The sequence below is a fragment of the Oncorhynchus mykiss genome, chromosome 21, assembly GCF_057628025.1.
Source record: "Oncorhynchus mykiss isolate SJ-2025 chromosome 21, ASM5762802v1, whole genome shotgun sequence".
NCBI classification, from domain to species: domain Eukaryota; kingdom Metazoa; phylum Chordata; class Actinopteri; order Salmoniformes; family Salmonidae; genus Oncorhynchus; species Oncorhynchus mykiss.
The window spans coordinates 13,052,258-13,077,051 of NC_143042.1; the positions used below are offsets into that span (position 1 = coordinate 13,052,258).

At 44.9% G+C, this 24,794-nt stretch overlaps 1 protein-coding gene across 6 annotated transcripts in view; it reads right to left on the reverse strand.

Moving 5' to 3' along the window:
• The window catches only part of LOC110500005 (synaptotagmin-1), a 217,711-nt gene that overhangs the window by 41,411 nt on the left and 151,506 nt on the right, over positions 1–24,794 (reverse strand). For all 6 annotated transcript variants that reach the window (XM_090213828.1, XM_090213825.1, XM_036957293.2 and 3 more), the window contains one exon: positions 7,018–7,200. In XM_090213828.1, coding sequence (XP_090069954.1) covers positions 7,018–7,174 — 157 coding nt within the window. In that variant the 5' untranslated portion in view covers positions 7,175–7,200. The remainder of the gene's footprint in view (positions 1–7,017; positions 7,201–24,794) is intronic.

The following is a 24,794-nucleotide window of genomic DNA, read 5'->3' on the forward strand; positions in this document are numbered from 1 at the left end:
GTAATGTGGCCCGAGTCTGGGCCGCCTTCGGCAGTATTACTTATGGCTAGGATGTGGGGATTGAGCTCGGTCCAATTCCGGTGTGAGTTAGCTGGCCCAAATGTATTACTTGGGGCTTGGGCCAATTGGGTCTACTCTCTGGCAGATGATTACACATTTTATTAGTCACATGAGCTGAATACAAAACGTGCAGACCTTACAGTGAAATGCTTACTTACGAGACCCTAATCAACAATGCAGTTTGAAAAAAACATCTAAATACGAATAAGATTAGGAAATAAAAGTAACAGGTAATTAAAGAGCAGCAGTAAAATAACATTAGCGAGACTATATACAGGGGGTACCGGTACAGAGTCAATGTGCGGGGGCAAGGGTTAGTCGAGGTAATTGAGGTAGTATGTACATGTAGGTAGAGTTATTAAAGTGACTATGCAAAGATAACAACTGAGAGTAGCAGCGGTGTAAAAGGGGGGAGGGGGCAATGCAAATAGTCTGGGTAGCCATTTGATTAGATGTTCAGGAGTCTTATGGCTTGGGGGTAGAAGCTGTTAGTAGCCTCTTGGACCTAGACTTGGCGGTCCGGTACCGCTTGCCGTGGGGTAGCAGAGAGAACCTTCTATGACTAGGGTGGCTGGAGTCTTTGACAATTTTTAGGGCCTACCTCTGACACCGCCTGGTATAAAGGTCCTGGATTGCAGGAAGCTTGGCCCCAGGTGATGTACTGGGCCTTATGCACTACCCTCTGTTGTGCCTTGCGGTTCGAGGCCGAGCAGTTTCCATACCGGGCAGTGTTGCAACCGGTCAAGATGCTCTCGATGGTGCAGCTGTAGAACCTTTTGAGGATCTGAGAACCCATGACAAATCTTTTCAGTCTCCTGAGTGAATTTTTTTTGTCATGCACTCTTCATGACTGTCTTGGTGTGCTTGGACCATGTTCGTTTGTTGGTGATGTGGACGCCAAGGAACTTGAAGCTCTCAACCTGCTCCACTACAGCCCCATCGATGAGAATGGGGGCGTGCTCGGTCCTCTTTTTCCTGTGGTCCACAATCATCTCCCTCGTCTTGATCACGTTGAGGGAGAGGTTGTTGTCCTGGCACCACACAGCCAGGCCTCTGACCTCCTCCCTACAGGCTGTCTCGTCATTGTCGGTGATCAGGCTTACCAATTGTTGTGTCATCGGCAAACTTAATGATAGTGTTGGAGTCGTGCCTGGCTGTGCAGTCATGAGTGAACATGGAGTACAGGAAGGGACTGAGCACGCACCCCTGAGGGGCCCCTGTGTTGAGGATCAGCGTGGCGGACGTGTTGTTACCTAACCTTACCACTCGGGGAGCGGCCTGTCAGGAAGTATTATAGACGATTGGTTAAGTACACATCACTGCATTTTGTAACTTCCTTGTTAACTTCATTGTTACTTAATTGTTAACTTATAGACGTACGAGATACCAGACCTGGTCTTATGGATGGCTAACTCTGGAGATCCCTACAATCTCCACTGAGTTACAAGTAGGTAAATCTATTTGAGTTTTCTTCACCTTACTTGTGGAATAATCTCCAAGGCTCTCTAAGATTGGACAAATTGATGCCTCTGGGACAATTTAAAAGGCTGATTGAGGACCTTTTTGCGGAATAATGTTTGTTTTCTATGATTGTGTTTTGCTTTCAGTGTTTTGATATGAATATTCATGTAATATTGATGGGTATTATTGATGTGTATAGTGTATATTGATGGGTATTGTTCAAGTCAAATTGTATCTGACAAGAGCAGGTATAGACTTTACAGTGAAACTCTTACTTATGAGCCCTTACTTACGAGCCCTAACCCAACAATGCAGAGTTAAAAAGTAACATTGATGTACAGTATATAGTGTATATTATTGTTGTATAGTGTACATTGATGTGTATTGATGTCTATTGAAGTGTTGCTCAACTGAGAGACACAACCACTTTCAGGTGTGGCAATAGATAGTGCAGGATCAGTCAAATCGGTGAGACACGGAATAGGAATCATGGATGCTTAAAGGGCTGTAATTCATTGTCTAGTTTTGGAGCAGATTTCCATACTATCTCAATGGTACGGGGCAGAGGCAGTCTGAGGGAGTTGGAGCAGTTTGATTTTCCACGACGGGTGAGGTTGATGAGATGGGCGCATAGTAATCAGTCACGTGCGGTCTGCCTCGGGGCTTGGTGGGAGCTTCCTGCTTGTTATCACATTACCCATGGTCCTCTGAGGAGATACCTGCCTCCTTACATCTTTATATAGAGGATCCAATAGACTGGCAACAGTAGTGGGCAGGGGGATGGGTGGTGTGTGATGATGTATCAGGGTAATAGGCATGGCAACACAAACTAATACATTATGACAGCACACTGTTGGTCAATTAACCTTGACATTACATGTTATGTTATGCCAACAAGAGCAGCACCCCCGGTCCTTGCCCTTTCCCACTGTGGGAACAACAACAATGACAGTGCAACAATAGCTGCAAATGGGGTAGGATGAATATGTAACAGAAAAAATAACTAGCTACACAAACTGGTATTTGTGGTAAGATTTACAGTATGTAAAACTAATGAGGAAGAAAGTGATTGAGTTTCGGACCAGGCCTCTGATTCCCTTCTTTGAAATGCTACTCTGGGGGTGGGTAAGGTGGGAGGTAGCGTACTGGGCATCTCATTTTATTTGTTTGAACACAAAATGGTAAAGCATCACACTGTTGATGAGGGGAGATCTCACCCTGCACTCCATGGAGCACCCTCCTGACATGGGTTCAGGTGTGCGGGGGGGGCAAGCAGTTTGGTCCGAGGAGGGCTGTTCTTCCCTTCTGTATAAGCTGCAAGCTCTAAGTTCTGATACCCCAGCCCCATCCTGCTGCCTAATGGCAGGCCTACTGGCTCAGTCCAAGGCCCGGGAGAGGACTGGGACTAGAGCCAGACAGAGAGAGACAGAGAAGTTTGTCTTTGCTGATCTACCTCCAGCCTAACCCCCGGGGTGCTGTCATTTCCGAGCAGAATCTAAATGAAATAAACTACTCAGTAATTATTGTAAATCAGTTTTTGAAATGTTAGCTTTCAGTCACCTGTACATCTAATTTTATTTTAAAATCCCAAACAGTCCATTTTGTAATGAGTATGAATAGCTTACCCACAGAATACCCACAGAAACAGGTGTGAAAAAAACCACTAATATTGACAGCCTTTGAAAAGACATGTTTTTAGAAATGTCCTTTTCAATATGTTTGTCTGTGTTATTTAGAGTAATGGAGGAGAGTGTGGAGACAGCAGTTATGGAGCAAAGCATTTCTAACACTGAGAGGTTCATTATTGTCCCTTGGTGTTTAGAGGGAGTGCTGGAAAATTCATTACAGCGCCTCCCGCTGAGGCCACAAGGGCCTGAGCATGGTGTGGTGCGGCCCAACACAAACAGATACAGCTGCAGCGGATACACCCCTCTGAGTGTGGCCATGAGCTTTATGTGGCGCTCACTACGGCATCACATGGCGTTCTCCACACAAGCCAATAATATCAGTAGTCTGACAACAAACTTTTAGTGGTAAACTTGAAAGAGAGAAAAGTGGGACAGTCTGCATTAATCTCCACAAACATCCTGGTGGTGGCAATGCATGCTGGGATTGTGGATGGAACTACAGCAGGTAATGGAGGAAGTAATGCTTTTAATAACATCCTCTTTGTTGTAGGTACTCCTTGGTGGGAAATAGTTATGAGACAGCGAATTAGAAATTATTCGATTTGATTTATTAGGACCCCCATTAGCCGACGCAAATGGCAACAGATAGTCTTACTGGGCACGTATCAAAAAAGACATTACAGACAAAAGACTATACAATTTCCATACACTACATGTTAATGCTTTGAAATGTATGTGTGTGTGCATCTATCAGTTACACATACATGTCAGTACTTTACACAACAAGTAGGTCACATGGGGGAGAGGCGTTGTGCCGTGTGGTGTTGCTTTATTTGTTTTTTTTTAAACCAGGTTTGGTGGTTTAAAATAATTTTGAGAAGGGAAATGTATGAAGAAAACACTGAAGATTTTTGTAGGGATGCAATTCAACTCCATTTGAGAAACAGCCACTTCCAGCAGCAGCAGCCAACAGATGGGGCTGAAGAGGAGCTTCTGGCTTGGAGATTCATCCATGGATCTTTGTTAATGTCACAAGGCATTCCACTGAGTTATACCAGAGATACAGCACAAGATGCCCGACTCTGACAACACCGTGCATTCAGCTTTACCTCCAGGAGTCAAGTCTTATAGATAACCATCTATTCCTATGTAGAAATACCCACAAGGAAACTATTTTCTATGGCAATGGATTAATTCTGTTTTATTCATGCTGCCTTCTCACCTTGAATATTCCTTATTAATGCCCTGTCCCCATCCTGGGAGTAGCTGTATTGATATTCCCTGGCACAAACACGTCAGTGGGCATTTATCAGGCTGGCAGCCCTCGACGCGGAGCCGCTCATTTTCTAGTTCTGACTGAGTGCTGGAGCAAAAACTGTAATTTAAACTCTACTATAACTGAGTGGCTTTTTGGGGGGCTGCTTGCAGATACCATCTCTGTCTGAGGTGCACCCAACAACCCCTTATTTAGTCTTTGTCCACATCACACAATGTGATAATTAGGGAGAGAGGTGGTACATGGGTTGTTACAAAGCCTAATGGGCTGGTTGCCACCATGTCATTGCCAAATACAGACAGTGAAATGAAGGAAAGACCGGGTGTTTTGGAAGGGTAACGCAACTCCATTGTGAGAGTGCTGAGGCACCAGGTTAGCTGTGCTGGCTAGGATTGAGGGGTGTAGTTTAGTAGCTAAATGTGACAGGTGGCGTATCTTCAAGCCCTCTCATGGTGAAACAGTTCTGATATGAGGGACCATTACTCTAAGGCACAGGGGACATCAGAGTCACCCCCCTCCACAGTGTCTTCATTATGGCTTCCATATGCTCCTCAGTGGTGCCAATTTCATTGGAGCACCCAATGGCTCCAACACACTTCTATGAGGAGACCAGGAAGTGTTTGTCGCTTGTCATTTGTCAATCAATGAAAGTCTATCTCTGGTCTGATGGGGTAAAGTCCAGGGCAGCACATACTGACCACGGACTACTGTTTAAAGCTTCTTCGGCTTTATTTCCCAAAGCAAATATGTTGGTTTTAAATTAGCCAGACCAGACGCCGGAAAAATCTTTCATCGCTATCAGGCTCCCTGCGCTATGAATCTAGGACAGCGTAATATGACAAATCAAATCAAATTTTACTTGTCACATACACATGGTTAGCAGATGTTAATGCGAGTGTAGCGAAATGCTTGTGCTTCTAGTTCCGACAATGCAGTAATAACAAGTAATCTAACAATTCCAAAACTACTGTCTTGTACACAGTGTAAGGGGATAAAGAATATGTACATAAGGATATATGAATGAGTGATGGTACAGAGCAGCATAGGCAAGATACAGTAGATGGTATCGAGTACAGTATATACATATGAGATGAGTATGTAAACAAAGTGGCATAGCTAAAGTGGCTAGTGATACATGTATTACATAAGGATACAGTCGATGATATAGAGTACAGTATATACGTATGCATATGAGATGAATAATGTAGGGTAAGTAACATTATATAAGGTAGCATTATTTAAAGTGGCTAGTGATATATTTACATCATTTCCCATCAATTCCCATTATTAAAGTGGCTGGAGTTGAGTCAGTGTCAGTGTGTTGGCAGCAGTTAGTGGTGGCTGTTAAACAGTCTGATGGCCTTGAGATGGAAGCTGTTTTTCAGTCTCTCGGTCCCAGCTTTGATGCACCTGTACTGACCTCACCTTCTGGATGATAGCGGGGTGAACAGGCAGTGGCTCGGGTGGTTGATGTCCTTGATGATCTTTATGGCCTTCCTGTGACATCGGGTGGTGTAGGTGTCCTGGAGGGCAGGTAGTTTGCCCCCAGTGATGCGTTGTGCAGACCTCACTACCCTCTGGAGAGCCTTACGGTTGAGGGCGGAGCAGTTGCCGTACCAGGCGGTGATACAGCCCGCCAGGATGCTCTCGATTGTGCATCTGTCGAAGTTTGTGAGTGCTTTTGGTGACAAGCCGAATTTCTTCAGCCTCCTGAGGTTGAAGAGGCGCTGCTGCGCCTTCTTCACAATGCTGTCTGTGTGAGTGGACCAATTCAGTTTGTCTGTGATGTGTATGCCGAGGAACTTAAAACTTGCTACCCTCTCCACTACTGTTCCATCGATGTGGATAGGGGGGTGACAAGTGGCGTCATTCACGTTGGAGCTAAAGCAACAGAACCTCTCTTTTTCACGGGAGCCATTTCCTGACACGAGAATTACTTCCACATGAGCCGGTGGATTTGTCTATATTTAGGACTTGGGAGGCTGAACACAACAACGTCCACTGGATAAGTAGGTTGGGGTTTGGGATAAACAAAGGATGCTGCTGTCCCAAACTAACTGCTACTGTTCCACAGACGTTACAGGCAAAGACAAGTATCTCCTCCGGAATCACTGGGTGGAACATTTTTATATAGGAGTGATGGGCTCACAGTTGGTCAGGATTCCAACATGCTGTAGTCATGTCTCCTGTCGGGGGAGGGTATTGATGGAGGGAAGAAACGCAGGGTGCCCAGCAATACAGACAACTTTGGAGATTGAAAAAGTTAATTTGCTTTGAGAAAACCAACAATTTTGGAAATTAGACATACTTTCCAAACACAACTCTGAAGTCAACGCCGTTTGTTTTCTTGGCACCTCAAATGCCAAATGGGTTTCTAAAAGTAGTCACAGTACTTCTGAGTAAGACCATTAGTCCCTATCCACAATCAGTCATAATGGCCACTTGTACTTTGTTGATTGCAATTAGTCGCTAAAGAACAGATCCAAGGGTGCTGTAAGGCATTTGTGAGATGTCTACAGGAAGTAGCTACTCAACCAATCACCACCCTGTCACCGGGCAGGTTAGGGGACACCAACCACTAACATGACTCACGTGGGATTTTGTTGAGCTCATTCATGAACTTGTCCTTGAGCTTGGAGAAGTCCTCGCTGGATCCGGTGCCAGAGATGTCGGTAGAGTTGGCACCGACCGTGGAGGCAGTGGTGGACATCGGGGCCGCTGCCAGGGCTTCCCTTCGACTCTCAGCCATGGTGGTGTTGAGCAGCCAGGCAGAAGCTGGAGGAGAGATGGAGAAAGAGTTGAGTTTAACACACCTAATTTAATATAGCTTCCAGTGTACATAGAATAAATAGATACAGAGAGGCAGATCGAAGGTGGAGCGAGAGAGAAAGAGAGACAGGGAGACAGAGTGAGAAAGAAAGACAAAGCAAGAGAGAGTCAGGTAAGATTAGCTGGTTGTGACAGATGCCTTCCAAAGACAGTTTTCTCTGGCCCTGCTACAGATGAGTGAGTGGATGCTCCCTCTGTATGACTAGTTGCTGGCTCAGCCTGAGTAAACACACCTTGAAACCACAATGATCTTGCAGGGTTCAACCAGCAATCCCAGGCAGATGAAGCTGGCTTTCACACCACACAAAGTCTGTGTCCCAAATATAGGGAATAGGCTGGCATTTGGGACGTACACAAAGCCTCTAACACCTCCACTTTTTACTTTAAGTGTGAACTTTTATGCCGTTATCTATTCTAGTCATGCAAATGGACTCCCAGGCATGTGAATGAATTGAGAACAAATATAGTATTGCTAACATTGATCCGATTCCCTTGTAGGTTTACTAAGTGTGTTAATGGGAGAAAACATTTTATCAAATTTAGAGTGCAGCGTATTCACAGGATTAGCTGTTGCTCACTCACTTTGCAGGCATTGACAAGCCTGTTAGCATGAGGCGGTGTTGCTCACTCACTTTGCAGGCATTGACAAGCCAGTTAGCATGAGGCGGTGTTGCTCACTCACTTTGCAGGCATTGACAAGCCTGTTAGCATGAGGCGGAGTTGCTCACTCACTTTGCAGGCATTGACAAGCCTGTTAGCATGAGGCGGTGTTGCTCACTCACTTTGCAGGCATTGACAAGCCTGTGCTTGTCAGAAGCTTCTAAAGCCATGACATCATTTTCTGGAATTTTACAAGCTGTTTAAAGGCACAGTCAACTTAGTGTATGTAAACTTCTGAACCACTGGAATTGTGATACAGTGAATTATAAGTGAAATCATCTGTCTGTCATCTGTCAATTGTTGTAAAAATGACTTGTGTCATGCACAAAGTAGATGTCCTAACCGACTTGCCAAAACTATAGTTAGTTAACAAGAACTTTGTGGAGTGGTTGAAAAACAAGTTTTAATGACTCCAACCTAAGTGTATGTAAACTTCTGACTTCAACTGTATAGGCTATTTTATAAAGGGTATACAATTGCATTGACGTGTTCTAACTCAGGTTCTAGCTTGGCTTGAAACCCCCTCCCTGAAATCTTAGCTAATTTCTATGAATGAACACAGCAATCAGTGCTTCTGTGAGCCCTTTGAATCTCCACTCTAGTTCAAAGTTCCACCTACACCTTCCTGTTCTCCCTGCCTTCCATTGTCTCCCTTTGAAAGGCAGCATCGAGGTGAGTGTGGGGGCTGAGCCGTGGAGAGGCACGACGGGCCACGACAGAGACACTTCAGTGCAGGCAGGGAGAGGACTTTCGGAATATAATGCCGCTCTCAGGAGAGAGTAGGGTATGTGGGAGGAGGCATCTTCTCTTCTATTGGAGATAGGATTGATCCCGTGGGAAGGGAATGGAGGGCATGTATTGTATTGTAGGCTTCAGGCGTGATGTTTTCATGTTCGTCCACGTCAGACTCCAATCCGAAGGGCCCTAATGCACACCTGCTAAAGTTTCCCGCTCTCCTAACAGGCGTGAGTGAGTCATAGGCTGAACAAAGGAGCTCCATCAAAGGGCTGTAATTACAAGAAACCCTGAGCAGAAAACAGCCCCATTTAGGAGCACATTTGCATTGTGGGAACAAGAGAGACAATCTATCCACTTAGAGGCCAGATCAGGGTGGCGGGGCTGTCATTAAAGAGAACATCCGACACTTTGGAACATTAGGGAGATCTTTGTGACACGCCCTGATGTTTGGTGGCGCCCCCCTTTTGGGCCCCTGTGAAGAGTACAGACCCACCTACCAGGGGAATGACCCATATAGCCACTTTGTCCTCAGCACAAAGAACCTAGGCCTAGATGCTAAACTGAAGTGACAGAGCTGAAACAAGTCATTTATCTATTTGCTCTCAGTACATTTCTTATTCACATGCCCAGTTACTCAAAGAGACGTAGCGGCTGATGTCGAGACTCAGAGACGTGATCAGATCATTTTGTTCCTCTGTTCTCTCTCAAGGTCAAAGCACCAAGTGATGGATGCTATTGGCTTTTTGCCTATGAACAGGCTCTTGGAGAATGAGTGGCTATAGGCTACATCATGTGGTAACTATGTAGTACAAGAGTTGATATCACTGTTGTATTAATGCATCACCACTGATGCTTTATAGAAAGACAAATTATCATCAAATGCTTAAAGAATTGACTAACTTGGGCCTAGCTTTAGGCAGCCACTTTAATGTTCTCTATGTGCAGGTGGTCACATATAAAGTGTAAAACACCTTGGATCATTGTGACATTAATGTCAAATGCATTATGCTTGGAGAGAGAATGTTCTCAGGCCTACTGTGAGTTGGACACCATCCACAGAGACAGTGATGCTTCTCATTTCAAGGATCATCCCAGAATATTAGGGTTATTCTATCTCAAATTCTATATATACTTGTATAAACAAGTCTCGTATAGAGGCTGAAGACCCTTGTGTGGCAGGTGACCAACTTGAACATGGAGTAGCATTCTGTTCTGGCTGGCTGGCAGCTCATTTGCCTCTATGACCTTTTCCCCTTTCCATGGGCTGTCATCGCCATAGCGATCTCCGTTTCAACAGTAAGTCAATACCTGCCCTTTCAATTGCCTTTATTATACCAACTTCAAGCCAAAGCTAAATAATACATCACAGAGAGCATGTTAAATGATGCATGCCGATAAAATTCAGAAATGCCCTTTTAACACATAGCGTCAATTTTGTCATAATGAGACCACTTCCTCTCACAGCCATGCACCAGCATGCCCACTCTGTTCCACTGCTGAGGCAACACGTCAAATGTACCTAGTCTGTCAGATACAATATCAGGACACCAAAGCCTGGAAATCTCTCAAATCAACATGCCAAACAAAGATGGAGGATAATGGATTCAGGATAGTGGACAGATTAAAACAAGACCAGCTGCTTTTCACTTTCAGTCGTTTTCCTCTAAGCACCTGAGGAAGCACAACGAGTCTGAGTTTCTACTTCCCCTCTTCCATCTCAAAAGCTCATCCCTCTCGAGGTGTGCCATGCAGGTGTAAAAGCCCTACCCAATTACAGGATGGCCAGATGGCTTAGCAGGGCCCCCATCACACCCTGCGCCTGGATAGCGGTGCCCACAGACCAGACCAACTCCTCCCCACTACCCAGCCAGACTTACTCTAACTGGGTCAGCTCCCTCCCTCCATGCCCAAAACCCCCACATGGCCATCTCCCAGGTGCAACACTGGCAAAGCTGATTATCTCTTCCTCTTTCTCTGTCCCTGTATATTGCTTGAGAAAGATAGATATAGAGATACTGTAGAATTATTACTACTAGAAACATGTTCTTTAAGCTACCATCAAGGTTTAGGTTTGGAAAGAGTGCTGCTTTCATTCCGAACCTGTTCTCCTGCAGGTTTCCCAATTTTTGCCAGGACTCTCAGCGGGCAGAGTGTTTTGGACCGTGCTGTTTGAGGAAATTACAAGGCTGCCAAATCAGCCGGGCTCTAAATCCATTGGAGATGAGAGGGAAAGCTGAAGCCAGGGAAGCCAGAGCGATGAGTATTGCCGTCAATTTCATCAGAGAGGACTCAAAAAGTTGACTTTCAAGTGAAGGACATGAAAAAGAATGGGAGGAATATCCAACGACAGTGCACCTTATGTGTAGAATCCATGAGTTAACTAGCCAGTTCATGTTTAATTATGTCCATTTAGCGAATAGTTAAATGTTAGGGCTAGGCCCCTTTTTTCTCAATTTCCACCTGAATGATGTGCCCAAAGTAAACTGCCTGTTACTCAGGCCCTGAAGCCAGGATATGCAAATAATTGGTACCATCGGAAAGAAAACACTTTGAAGTTTGTATAAATGTTAAAATAATGTAGGAGAATATAACACAATAGATATGGTAGGAGACAATCCAAAGAAAAACCAACCAGAATTATTTTGAGAGAGAGCATGCTCTTCCAATGGCAAGTATAAGGGCATACTCAATTCTAGCTCCCAGGATGCAACTCATATGGCTCCCACTGGGTGTCAGCAGTCTATGTTCAAGGTTTCAGGCTTGAAGATTTTCAAAAAGTACGTGAATATTTAATCGCTATTTGTGAATTTATGAAACCTGTGCTGGTGGAAAAATATTTTGATGTGGGGCGCCGTCCTCAAACAATCGTATGGCATGTTTTCGCTGTAATAGCTACTGTAAATCAGACAGTGCAGTTAGAATAACAAGAATTTAAGCTTTCAAGCGATATAAGACGCTTGTATGTACCTAAAAGTTTAACATCCATCATTTCTATGATTATTTATTTGAATTGCGCGCCCTCCAGTTTCACCGGAAGTTGTCCCGCTAGCAAGACGCCTATCCCTGAGAGGTTAAATGTCAACTGCTAATTGTCACAAACGATTCAGTAGCCACTACATGTCATTGTAGTCAATCAAATTGAATGATGCACCGTGGGGCATTGAGTCGAGTGATCTTATTTCGGACCATATACCAAATACCTTTTTCTTTGTGACTTGATGGGATAAAGTCATTTTGCTGCAGGCAGAGGCTTGTTAGATTAACTTGATAACCTCTCATAAAGGAAGAAAGAGAGACACAATTGAAGTACTACTGTCATCCATCCCCATTGCAGATTAAAAACCTCCCAAAAAGGGTTCCAAAACAACTCCCCAAAATGGTGGTTTAAAACCACTCACTCAGTATTTGAGGTGCATGTAGAGCGAAGCCATTTCAGAACGACATCCAAACGCTGTATTGCAAAACGTAAACTGTGCTGCTATATCCAAGAATGAAGGAACTTAAATGTATTGAAAGATGAAGGACGACAATAAACTATTTGAAGATGAATAATTAAATTGAAAGTTGTCTAAAACCTATCATCCACTGGAGACAGAGAGAGCACTTGACCCAAAATGACTGCTTTGCTTAGGTTGTAAATCAAATCAAATGTTATTTGTCATATGCGCCGAATACAACTGGTGTAGACTTTACCGGGAAATTATTGCTTACAAGCTTTTCCCTATGATGCAGAGAATGGAGCTACGTATATACAGGGAGTACCAGTACCAGCTCAATGTGGAGCTATATACAGGGAGTACCAACACAGATCAATGTGGAGCTATATACAGGGAGTACCAGTACCAGATCAATGTGGAGCTATATACAGGGAGTACCAGCACCAGATCAATGTGGAGCTATATACAGGGAGTACCAGTACCAGATCAATGTGGAGCTATATACAGGGAGTACCAGTACCAAATCAATGTGGAGCTATATACAGGGAGTACCAGTACCAGATCAATGTGGAGCTATATACAGGGAGTACCAGTACCAGATCAATGTGAAGCTATATACAGGGAGTACCCGTACCAGATCAATGTGGAGCTATATACAGGGAGTACCAGTACCAGATCAATGTGGAGCTATATACAGGGAGTACCAGTACCAGATCAATGTGGAGCTATATACAGGGAGTACCAGTACCAGATCAATGTGGAGCTATATACAGGGTGTACCAGTAACAGATCGATGTGGAGCTATATACAGGGAGTACCAGTAACAGATCAATGTGGAGCTATATACAGGGAGTACCAGTACCAGATCAATGTGGAGCTATATACAGGGAGTACCAGTAACAGATCAATGTGGAGCTATATACAGGGAGTACCAGTACCAGATCAATGTGGAGCTATATACAGGGAGTACCAGTACCCGATCAATGTGGAGCTATATACAGGGAGTACCAGTACCAGATCAATGTACAGAGGTATGAGGTATTTGAGATAGATACATGAAGGCAGGGTGAAGTGACTAGGCATCAGGATAGATAATAATAAGGTATTTGAGGTAGATATGTCCTGTACATGAATTAAAGTGACTAGGCATCAGGATAGATAATAATAAAAGTAAATAAAGAACAGAGTAGCAGCAACAAATGATGAGTGTAAAAGTGTTTGTCTGTAAGTGTGCCTGTGTGTGTAATGTGTACGTATGTATGTGTGTTAATGTTGTGTCAGTCTGCGTGTGTGTGTTATGTGTGTGTGTGTGCGTATGTAGAGTATGTGAATGTGTGTGGATTTTTTGTGGGATTGTCAATATAGTGTGTGTGTGTGAGTGAGTGTATATATGGTGTGTATATATCAAGGGTTCACAAACCTTTCTGCACACAACCCCAAATTGACACTAGAAAATGCAGGGGACCCCAATTTAAAAAAATTATATTCCCTCAGTTTTGGGTCTGTTATGCCGTGCCGAATCAAAGTAATGACATGAAAGCGCATTAGAGGCCCTCAGTTGACACTAAAAGTTTGTATTATATACTCATTTGAAGAAATATTTTGTCATTTGTTTGATAAGATTACAGATTTTCTAAGTGGACCCCATTTCAATTTCAGAAGACCCCGAAAAGTTTGGGAAACACTAGTATATATAGTCTAGTGAGTGTGTATATGGTGTGTATATATAGTCTAGTGAGTGTGTATGTGGTGTGTATATGTAGTCGAGTGAGTGTGTATATGGTGTGTATATGTAGTCTAGTGAGTGTGTATATGGTGTGTATATGTAGTCTAGTGAGTGTGTATATGGTGTGTATATATAGTCTAGTGGGTGTGCATAGGGTCGGTGCAAGATAGAGTCAGTGCAGCTAGTTCAGGTACCATTATTTGACTATTTAACAGTCTGGCTATTTAGCAGTCTGGCTATTTGGCAATCTTATGGCTTAGGGGTAGAAGCTGTCTAGGAGCCTGTTGGTAAGCAGGAAGGCAATAATAGTGTTGTAATTGTTTTGTCAAAGAACAGATGAGAGAAAGAGAGAGAGAAAGAGAGAGAGAGAGAGAGAGAAAGAGAGAGAGAAAGAGAGAGAAAGAAAGAGAGCGAGAGCGAGTGTTTGGGATAAATGCTCCAGCCGGGATCGATAGTTTGAATCAATGGGAGAAAGTGCTTTTACTACACACCAATACAGAGGAGGGGCCCAGGGCTCTTCAGTCTGATGTCTGTCTGTTATGGTGGAGGAAGGTAGTGACAAAAAGTCTAGCTCCAACAGACTCACTTTATATAACTACTGTATGAATCCACTTGACCATCTATTGCAGCGCTTCTTAACACCCATTAGCTACAGTCCGACTGCGACTGTGTAGCCATCCATCATTTCTCTGCCCTCAACAGGTGTTTGTTGGATTCAAATTCAGTCCCATTTTGATTACAGTTGAAAGCTCAGGACATTCCGAGCATTTAAAGTAATCCTCGGCGAGACACTTGCAATTGCTTTACAGACACGGATAAACGAATAATCCGAGTGAGAACACTGGTTTTGATCTGAGGGGAACACTAACGGAACACTAACAGTGTAATTACAATACATTTAATTAAATGAAATAAACCAAATTAAAGCCTGTGTTTGCGTGCATAAATAGGCTAGAGACAGGTGGCACCACATCAAACAATTAAGTTCACTATATTAAATCGGGGAGATATTCATCTGGAACATACCAATTAAAAATATTAAAGGAATACCCCTGCTTCAAAACCCATTCCATTAATGTGTGGATAGCTCGCCTGCATGATCAAACAACACAATGGTTTTAGTGCTATCTTCAAGGAAACAGGGGGACGTAACAAAAAGTTGTGTATTTCAGAGTTCTACTTCATCCAAGGCTTCATTACCACCTAGAGAGGAAGCTTTGAAAACACAAGAAAGTATAAACAACAGATTACTGCTCACTTTGATTCAAGGTGCGGTACATTTCCCCCCTACATTCTTTAGATACATGTACTGTATTCACTATCACTTGAGCTGAGTGAACGGGAAACATAACATGGCCATGTACTAAATATTGATGGTAAATATCCCTACGGGCGTTTCATCATTACAGAATTGCTTGAATTAGGCTTTTCTTCCAAACAGTTTCAGACATTTCTTTGGAGGCCAGTTTGGACAGCTGACATGCGGTGCAGACAGAGAGGCACTTGATGGGGCCTTGGAGTGCTCTGAACTCTGACTCCTATGAACTGGGCCTTGGAGTGCTCTGAACTCTGACTCCTATGAACTGGGCCTTGGAGTGCTCTGAACTCTGACTCCTATGAACTGGGCCTTGGAGTGCTCTGAACTCTGACTCCTATGAACTGGGCCTTGGAGTGCTCTGAACTCTGACTCCTATGAACTGGGCCTTGGAGTGCTCTGAACTCTGACTCATATGAACTGGGCCATTGGAGTGGCACATTAGTTGCCAATTGCTATTTTATCCAGAGTGGTGGACAAACTGCCAGGCAAAAACTGGAAGGATACTCATTTATTAGAGGATGGTCTGATGACACTCGCCCACACACTTGCGCACACACAGACATACACAGGTGCCCACGCACACACACACACACCTACACACACACACCTACACACACACACACACCTACACACACACACACACACACACACACACACACACACACACACACACACACACACACACACACACACACACACACACACACACACACACACCTATCTGGTGTATGTGACAATAAAAATTTGGGAGGTCTGGTGGGGGATGGACGTCAATTCCGAACGGCAGTCCGTCAAGCCAGCCTCTTCATAAGTGCCAATTAGATTCAGGGACCGTGGGAGGACAGGAAAAAAACAAAGTCCCCCTAAATTTGTATCTAACGGCCTTGGACAGATGATGTTTAGCAACCATGATCAGACACACAGACATGCACATACACACACACACGCAGGCACACACACACACACACACACACACACACACACACACACAAGTGCACACGTACAAACACACACACACACACACACACACACACACACACACACACACACACACACACACACACACACACACACACACACACACAGGTATGTGCAGCCACACACACACACATACACACGCACACACACACACACACACAGGTACGCGCACACACACACACACACAGGTACGCGCACACACATACACACACACACACACACACACACACACACACACACACACACACACACACACACACACAGGTATGTGCACACACACAGGTATGCATGCACACACACACACACACACACACACACACACAGTTTCTTGTGTACTGTAAGTAATAAGTGGTGCAAATTATTCAGCCTGCTGCAAGGGGAGATACGAGCAGTGTGAGTAGAAAGCCCAGAGCCCAGCTCCCTCCCTGTCCAGCATGGGTCTTTACTCATCTGCAGGCAATCTCTAGGGGTAATGGAACTGGAAAAAGTGATTAACCCCGCTTTGCTGCGAGGCAGGGACAGCTCTATTAAGCCAATGCAGAAAGATCCCCAGTTTTCAATTACTGCAAAGGCACAGAGGAAAGGTCTATGAAGGAGAAATAAGGCCTTAAATACAGGCAGTCGTGTTGGTCAGAACCTGACGGAGAAGGGTTTTAGTTGGCCTCAAAACCTCCCTCTGTTATCTTCCAATCCAGTTCCTCCCAGTCACCCCCCTGGTCCTATTCATCTCACTAATATTGTAATGTCTGTGTCTTGTGCACCCTGAAACATGAGCCTGTCAGCTAGGGGCTAAGCAGGGCTCTGAGTCCTCCTGGGGTTGGGGTGAGGAGGAGAGCCCTGGGGGGATCTAGGAGTCTAGCCAAGCTTGGATGGACTTAGGTGTTTGGGTAAAGCCACCAGAGGTCAATGTGAGCCCTTTGCGATGTTGGTTTTCTGGAAATCTGGAGATTTCCAGGGCTAATTGGCTAATGATAGGACCACTCCAGCTTTCACATATCTCCCTGTGCTGAGCTCAGTCACAGAGCAGCAGTGATGTTAGTGGTTACCACCCCTAGGGTCTCATTACCTTCCTTCCTCTCCAGCTGTGAGAGTAGAGCTCTTAGAACTGGGGGATTCACACCTTTCCACTGTCCTTTCTCCACAGCCAGATTACTTTTTTAAAACCTTCCCAGTTCCCTGGTCTACCACCCATTAGTTGTATGTTTTAGAACATTGCTTTCTCAGGAAAAATGGCCCCATACAGCAACATAGCATGGGGTATTGCGCTGTAATACTCCTAAATACACAACAGTGTTAGAGCGTGTGTCTGGTGTATCAGTCATCCAGGGATTATCTCATATAGAACAGAAGGAAGAGATGATGAGTAGTCTGGAAGCCTGAATAACTGTCCTCTCTATAGGAGACACAGGACAGACCCGGTCTCCTACCAGCCCCTCAATGCTACCCTCTACTACCCCTGGTTGCATGCGAGGCTTGCTGGGCGGTGGGAGGAGGCAGCTGGGGGTGTTTGGGGACCCATATTAATATAGACAGCCCTTGTGGAGAACGGTGTCTGTTGGAATCAGGCTGATGTGGGAGGAAGGGAGGGGAGAGGGACATGGGGTAAGGGACTGCATGTAAACAGGTGAGTCGTACGGTCAAGAGGGGGCTATTTGCTCAGAACACTACCCGGGCCGAGAGCACCCCACTGGGAAATCTGCCCGGCGACCGACGACCACTGGAGGCGTGACGCTGTGAGAGAATAGAAGAGAAGTGGGGAGTGACTGACAGGACTCTAATGGTCAAGGAGTTAGACTGACCCCTCTGGGGGAGTTCCAGCCGGAGGTTTGAGAGGGTGGGCAGGCGTGACGGACTTCATGGGGTGTCTGAGAGGGCATGGCCTGGAGGAGGATTTTACATTTTCATCTTTCACTTTTGTTCACTCTCTCTATTTTTGGACTACAATATTGTAAAAACAGGGTATTTTTTTCTGTGCAGACAGATTCCCCCTGTCAAGTTATGTTCTATTATTGCAGGTGGACGGAAGTGACTGAATCTGGACGTGAAGTGTTACTTCACACAGAAAGAGAAAAAAGAGAGACGGAAAGAGCAAAGAAAGTGAGAGAGGGAAGCAATAGCGAACGTAATTCCCTCCTCCTCTCCCTCCCTCTCCTCCCTCTCACTTCCCCCGCCGTACCCAGACTCCCACAAGGCTCAGCCACAGAGATCACAAGTGACAAGGTCTAGTAAAGCGTGATCAGGAAGAACATGTTGCATATTAAAACATACTTGTAGGTAGAGGGAACCCAATGACCCAAACACCAACTCAAGAAGCTCCACATTGTTACATTTGTGACAGGAACACTTCCTTCGCACGCACACACACACGCACACACACACGCACGCACAAATGCACACACACACACACCATTGGGGGATTTCAGACTTGTTAGTTGTAGTCAGGTCAGGGCATGTATCCACAAAGCATCTCAGAATAGGAGTGCTGATCTAGGATCAGTTTAGCCTTTTAGATAATAATGAATAATATTATATGGACTTATTCGAGATCAGCATTCCTACTGTGAGATGCTGTGTGACTTCGGCTTACAGAAGCAGTGACGCAGGACAGAAACTCCACACCCATGGTACTGCACTCAGTCATGGATACTGTCGACCAATCAGGCGTTTACAGGAAGTTACCCACAACACATTGTTCCATATGCTACAAATCAGGCACCAGGTGGAATGAACGGTTCCCCAAAAGTTACGAGAACTTGTAGAGAGTGGCGAGAACTTGTTGTGAGAAATTGTAGAGAGTGGCGAGAACTTGTAGAGAGTTGCTAGAACTTGTAGAGAGTGGCTAGAACTTGTTGTGAGAACTTGTAGAGAGTGGCGAGAACTTGTTGTGAGAAATTGTAGAGAGTGGCGAGAACTTGTTGTGAGAACTTGTAGAGAGTGGCGAGAACTTGTTGTGAGAACTTGTAGAGAGTGGTGAGAACTTGTAGAGAGTGGCGAGAACTTGTAGAGAGTGGCGAGAACTTGTTGTGAGAACTTGAAGAGAGTGGCTAGAACTTGTTGTGAGAACGTGTAGAGAGTGGCGAGAACTTGTAGAGAGTGGCTAGAACTTGTTGTGAGAACTTGAAGAGAGTGGCTAGAACTTGTTGTGAGAACTTGTAGAGAGTGGCGAGAACTTGTTGTGAGAACTTGTAGAGAGTGGTGAGAACTTGTTGTGAGAACTTGTAGAGAGTGGCGAGAACTTGTTGTGAGAACTTGTAGAGAGTGGCTAGAACTTGTTGTGAGAACTTGTAGAGAGTGGCAAGAACTTGTTGACAGTGCTCTGTTTGTCATTTTCCGTGGTCCCGTGTCGAGAGAGATGTCATCCGAGCTGTTGATTTTTCTCACAAACAGACACCCATCTAAGCTCTCTGCCTTACCTACACTCAGTATACACACACACGTAATTGTTTGTACGTGTGCCTGTGTGTGTGCGCCCAGTGTGTGTGTGAGCATGCAAATCTCTATGTGTGTGCCTGTGTGTGTGTGTGTGTGTGTGTATGCCTGCATGTGTGTGTGTGTGTGTGTGTGTGTGTGTGTGTGTGTATGTGTGTGTGTGTGTGTGTGTGTATGCCTGCATGTGTGTGTGTATGCCTGCATGTGTGTGTGTATATGTGCATGTCTGTGTGTCTGATCATGGTTGCTAAACATCATCTGTCCAAGGCCGTTAGATACAAATTTAGGGGGACTTTGTTTTTTTCCTGTCCTCCCACGGTCCCTGAATCTAATTGGCACTTATGGAATTGACGTCCATCCCCCACCAGACCTCCCAAACATATGCCCCCCGCCCACTTCCCCCCACCTTACTTCCTCCACGGCGCCGCATCATTTCCTCCATGGAAACTGTGAGCGTCATACAGCTGTCCTGTCACTGTGCATGCCTTTGACAGCCTGTCCACCCATCATCAACAGAGCTACAGTGCGAAGGGGTATGATTAGGTGGTGACAAATAACACCCTGATCTGATCCTCAAATGTGTCACTGATCTGACATTTTGTGGCAGGCTTTCTCATGAAGGATAGATTAGATTAGCGATGAGGGAGGGAAGGAGGGAGAGTGGCAGCTGGAGGGAGAGAAGGGGAGAAAGGGACAAGATAATAGAAACAGGGAGAGAAAGGTAAAGAAGGTGAAAGACAGATCGGGAAGGTACGGTATAAGAAAGGAACAGAAGATGAGTGGAAGATGGCTGGATTGGTAATTGGAGTTCCTTCTGGTGGCTCTCTCTCCAGTCCCCTGACGTTTATGGGCACGTCAGGAGTGATGCAGTGTCCTGCTGGACTGCCTGTGGATTCAATGTTCCTCTTATCAGCCGGTGTGGCACTCTTTCACTCAATCTCTACCTGCATCTGTCTTCGCCTCTTTCTATCCCTAACGCACTCCCTCTCTTTCCCTCACTTTAAATCTCACTCTCTTTCTCTCAATCCCCCTCTCTCTTCCTCTCAATCCCCCTCTCTCTTCTTCTCAATCTCCCGGTCTCTTTCTCTCAATCCCCCTCTCTCTTCTTCTCAATCTCCCTCTCTCTTCTTCTCAATCTCCCTGTCTCTTCCTCTCAATCCCCCTCTCTCTTCTTCTCAATCTCCCTGTCTCTTGTTCTCAATCTCCCTGTCTCTTTCTCTCAATCCCCCTCTCTCTTTTTCTCAATCTCCCGGTCTCTTGTTCTCAATCTCCCTGTCTCTTTCTCTCAATCTCCCGGTCTCTTTCTCTCAACCAACCATCTCTCTATCTCCCGGTCTCTTTCTCTCAACCAACCATTTCTCAATCTCCCGGTCTCTTTCTCTCAATATCCCTGTCTCTTTCTCTCAATCTCCCTGTCTCTTTCTCTCAATCTCCCTGTCTCTTTCTCTCAATATCCCTGTCTCTTTCTCTCAATCTCCCTGTCTCTTTCTCTCTATCTCCCTGTCTCTTTCTCTCAATCTCCCTGTCTCTTTCTCTCAATCTCCATGTCTATTTCTCTCAATCTTCGTCTCTCTTTCTCTCAATCTCCCTCTCTCTTTCTCTCAATCTCCCTCTCTCTTTCTCTCAATCCCCATCTCTCTTTCTCTCAATCCCCATCTCTCTTTCTCTCAATCCCCATCTCTCTTTCTCTCAATCTCCCTGTCTCTTTCTCTCAATCTCCCTGTCTCTTTCTCTCAATCTCCCTGTCTTTCTCTCAATATCCCTCTCTCTACCTCTCAATCTCCCTCTCTCTTTCTCTCAATTGCCCTCTCTCTTTCTCTCTCTCTCTCAATCTTCCTCTCTCTTCCTCCCATTATCCCAACATACTGAGGATCTAACATTCTATATGATGTTACATGATGTTTATCCTACTGTATACTGAGGATCTAACATGCTATATGATGTTACATGATGTTTCTCCTACTGTATACTGAGGATCTAACATTCTATATGATGTTACGTGATGTTTCTCCTACTGTATACTGAGGATCTAACATGCTATATGATGTTACATGATGTTTCTCCTACTGTATACTGAGGATCTAACATGCTATATGATGTTACATGATGTTTATCCTACTGTATACTGAGGATCTAACATTCTATATGATGTTACATGATGTTTCTCCTACTGTATACTGAGGATCTAACATGCTATATGATGTTACATGATGTTTCTCCTACTGTATACTGAGGATCTAACATTCTATATGATGTTGCATGATGTTTATCCTACTGTATACTGAGGATTTAACATGCTATATGATGTTTACAAACACCCTCATTATCCACAGTAAATCCACAGACTCATCATGCTATTGCATTGTATTCCCATGTTCATAACTTTCTTTCCAAGCAGGGACACTGAAGTTGTCAGAACACCCTGACTCCAGAGGTAAGAGATATTGGCCATACCGTAGTACTTGTAGATGACACAGATGCCGGTAAGAAGGTCTGCTTTCCCTGAGTGCTGTGGCATCGTAACCCGATGGGGGCAACACTGTGTAACTCTAAACTCACAGCGTGGCCATTCTGTAGTAGATGACACAGATGCCAGTAAGAAGGTGTTTTTTCCCTGAGTGCTGTGGCATCACCACCCGATGGGAGCATTACTGTGCAGCTCTAAACTCACAGTGTGTGGCAGCGGCTGGGTAGATAACGTTGTGGGTGACATTGAAATAAAGTAGCGCGGAGAGCGACAATCGTTCAGCTGCTTATCGGGCACCATCAGGCGTCCCTGACACTGCATTAATATGAGTTTAGATGTTCTCAAATGGGGGAGGTTTTTCTCATTTGCAAAGCGAGCTGCTGTTATCACTGCAGCCCTAAGGTTAGACAAATCTCCGGAGGAGGAGAGAGAGGGAGACAGAAAGAGGGAGACAGAGAGAGAGAGAGATAGAGAGAGAGAGCGAGGGGAAATATTTGACATATGACATGGCGTCTGTGACAAAAAGATGCAGTACACAGTACTCTCCATAGATACTAAACACAACCAAAGTAGAAAGCATCAGGGGTGAAAGTAAGACGGTCCTGTATGGCATCCTGGGAAAATAAATAGTGGGGATAAACCGTACCTGTGGAACATGAACCTATCATAATAATTCAAACAAAATGTCAATAAAACTGTAGGCTTTTACACAATTATTTATCATTACCGCATGTCAGAGGCATGAACAATGTGCAAATGGACATGAAAACAGGTGGTATAGCCTACGCTCCAAAATGCCATGTGGTTAGACAAGAACACTGACATTTTGCCAATGCAGAGATGAGTGGCGAACACCGACAGCAGTGGACGCATAAATTCTGTCTCTTTTCCTCCTGTTTGGAGGCTAAATACTAAATGTTGCGAGTGGATGATCGTGAACGGGTAGCCTAGTAAAGGAGACCTTTGAAGTGATTGACAATCAGATGATGAAGGTAATACATTTTACAAGTTAGATGACACATCTTCAAGGTCTAGGCCCACAGAGATCCATTTGAATTAATAGGGGTTCTATGTGTAATTCTATGATTCGGCACGCGGGCCTCTACCGGGAAATGGCTGTTGAAAAACTTACTCCACATTGTAATGGCGAGATAGAGATGTAAGAACCAAGATGGGTTTGGTTGATGAGTTTCAAAGTGGGACAGTGCAGTGAGCCTCGCCATACAGACAGGTAGATGGTCTAGTCGAGTCTTGTCTATAACACCATGATGAATATTATTTGGCTCAGATCCTCTTCTTCCCTGATCTGAATGGACAGCGAAAGAACATATTAAGTGATGTCTTCTATCCTCTCCTGGCTGCATGTCTGAATAAGCTGTAACAGCTCTCTCCCACTCTTACTACTCCCTCGTTCATTTTCTCCCTTCCAGCTCCCTCTATCCCTCTCTCTGTATCTTTCTCTTTCTCTCTCTTCCAGCTCCCTCTATCCCTCTCTCTGTATCTTTCTCTTTCTCTCTCTTCCAGCTCCCCCTCTCTCTTTCTCTCCCATCCAGCTCCCTCTACCCCTCTCTCTGTATCTTTCTCTTTCTCTCTCTTCCAGCTCCCTCTACCCCTCTCTCTGTATCTTTCTCTTTCTCTCTCTTCTAGCTCCCCCTCTCTCTTTCTCTCCCATCCAGCTCCCTCTACCCCTCTCTCTGTATCTTTCTCTTTCTCTCTCTTCCAGCTCCCTCTATCCCTCTCTCTGTATCTTTCTCTTTCTCTCTCTTCCAGCTCCCTCTACCCCTCTCTCTGTATCTTTCTCTTTCTCTCTCTTCCAGCTCCCTTTACCCCTCTCTCTGTATCTTTCTCTTTCTCTCTCTTCCAGCTCCCTCTACCCCTCTCTCTGTATCTTTCTCTTTCTCTCTCTTCCAGCTCCCTTTACCCCTCTCCCTGTATCTTTCTCTTTCTCTCTCTTCCAGCTCCCTCTATCCCTCTCTCTGTATCTTTCTCTTTCTCTCTCTTCCAGCTCCCTCTATCCCGCTCTCTGTATCTTTCTCTTTCTCTCTCTTCCAGCTCCCTCTATCCCTCTCTCTGTATCTTTCTCTTTCTCTCTCTTCCAGCTCCCTCTATCCCTCTCTCTGTATCTGTATCTTTCTCTCTCTTCCAGCTCCCTCTATCCCTCTCTCTGTATCTTTCACTTTCTCGCTCTTCCAGCTCCCTCTACCCTTTTCTCTGTATCTTTCTCTTTCTCTCCCATCCAGCTCCCTTTACCCCTCTCTCTGTATCTGTCTCTTTCTCTCTCTTCCAGCTCCCCCTCTTTCTTTCTCTCCCATCCAGCTCCCTCTATCCCTCTCTCTGTATCTTTCTCTTTCTCTCACTTCCAGTTCCCCCTCTTTCTTTCTCTCCCATCCAGCTCCCGCTATCCCTCTCTGTATCTTTCTCTTTCTCTCTCTTCCAGCTCCCTCTATCCCTCTCTCTGTATCTTTCTCTTTCTCTCTCTTCCAGCTCCCTCTATCCCTCTCTCTGTATCTTTCTCTTTCTCTCTCTTCCAGCTCCCTCTACCCCTCTCTCTGTATCTTTCTCTTTCTCTCTCTTCCAGCTCCCTCTATCCCTCTCTCTGTATCTTTATCTTTCTCTCTCTTCCAGCTCCCTCTATCCCTCTCTCTGTATCTTTATCTTTCTCTCTCTTCCAGCTCCCTCTATCCCTCTCTCTGTATCTTTCTCTTTCTCTCTCTTCCAGCTCCCTCTACCCCTCTCTCTGTATCTTTCTCTTTCTCTCTCTTCCAGCTCCCCCTCTTTCTTTCTCTC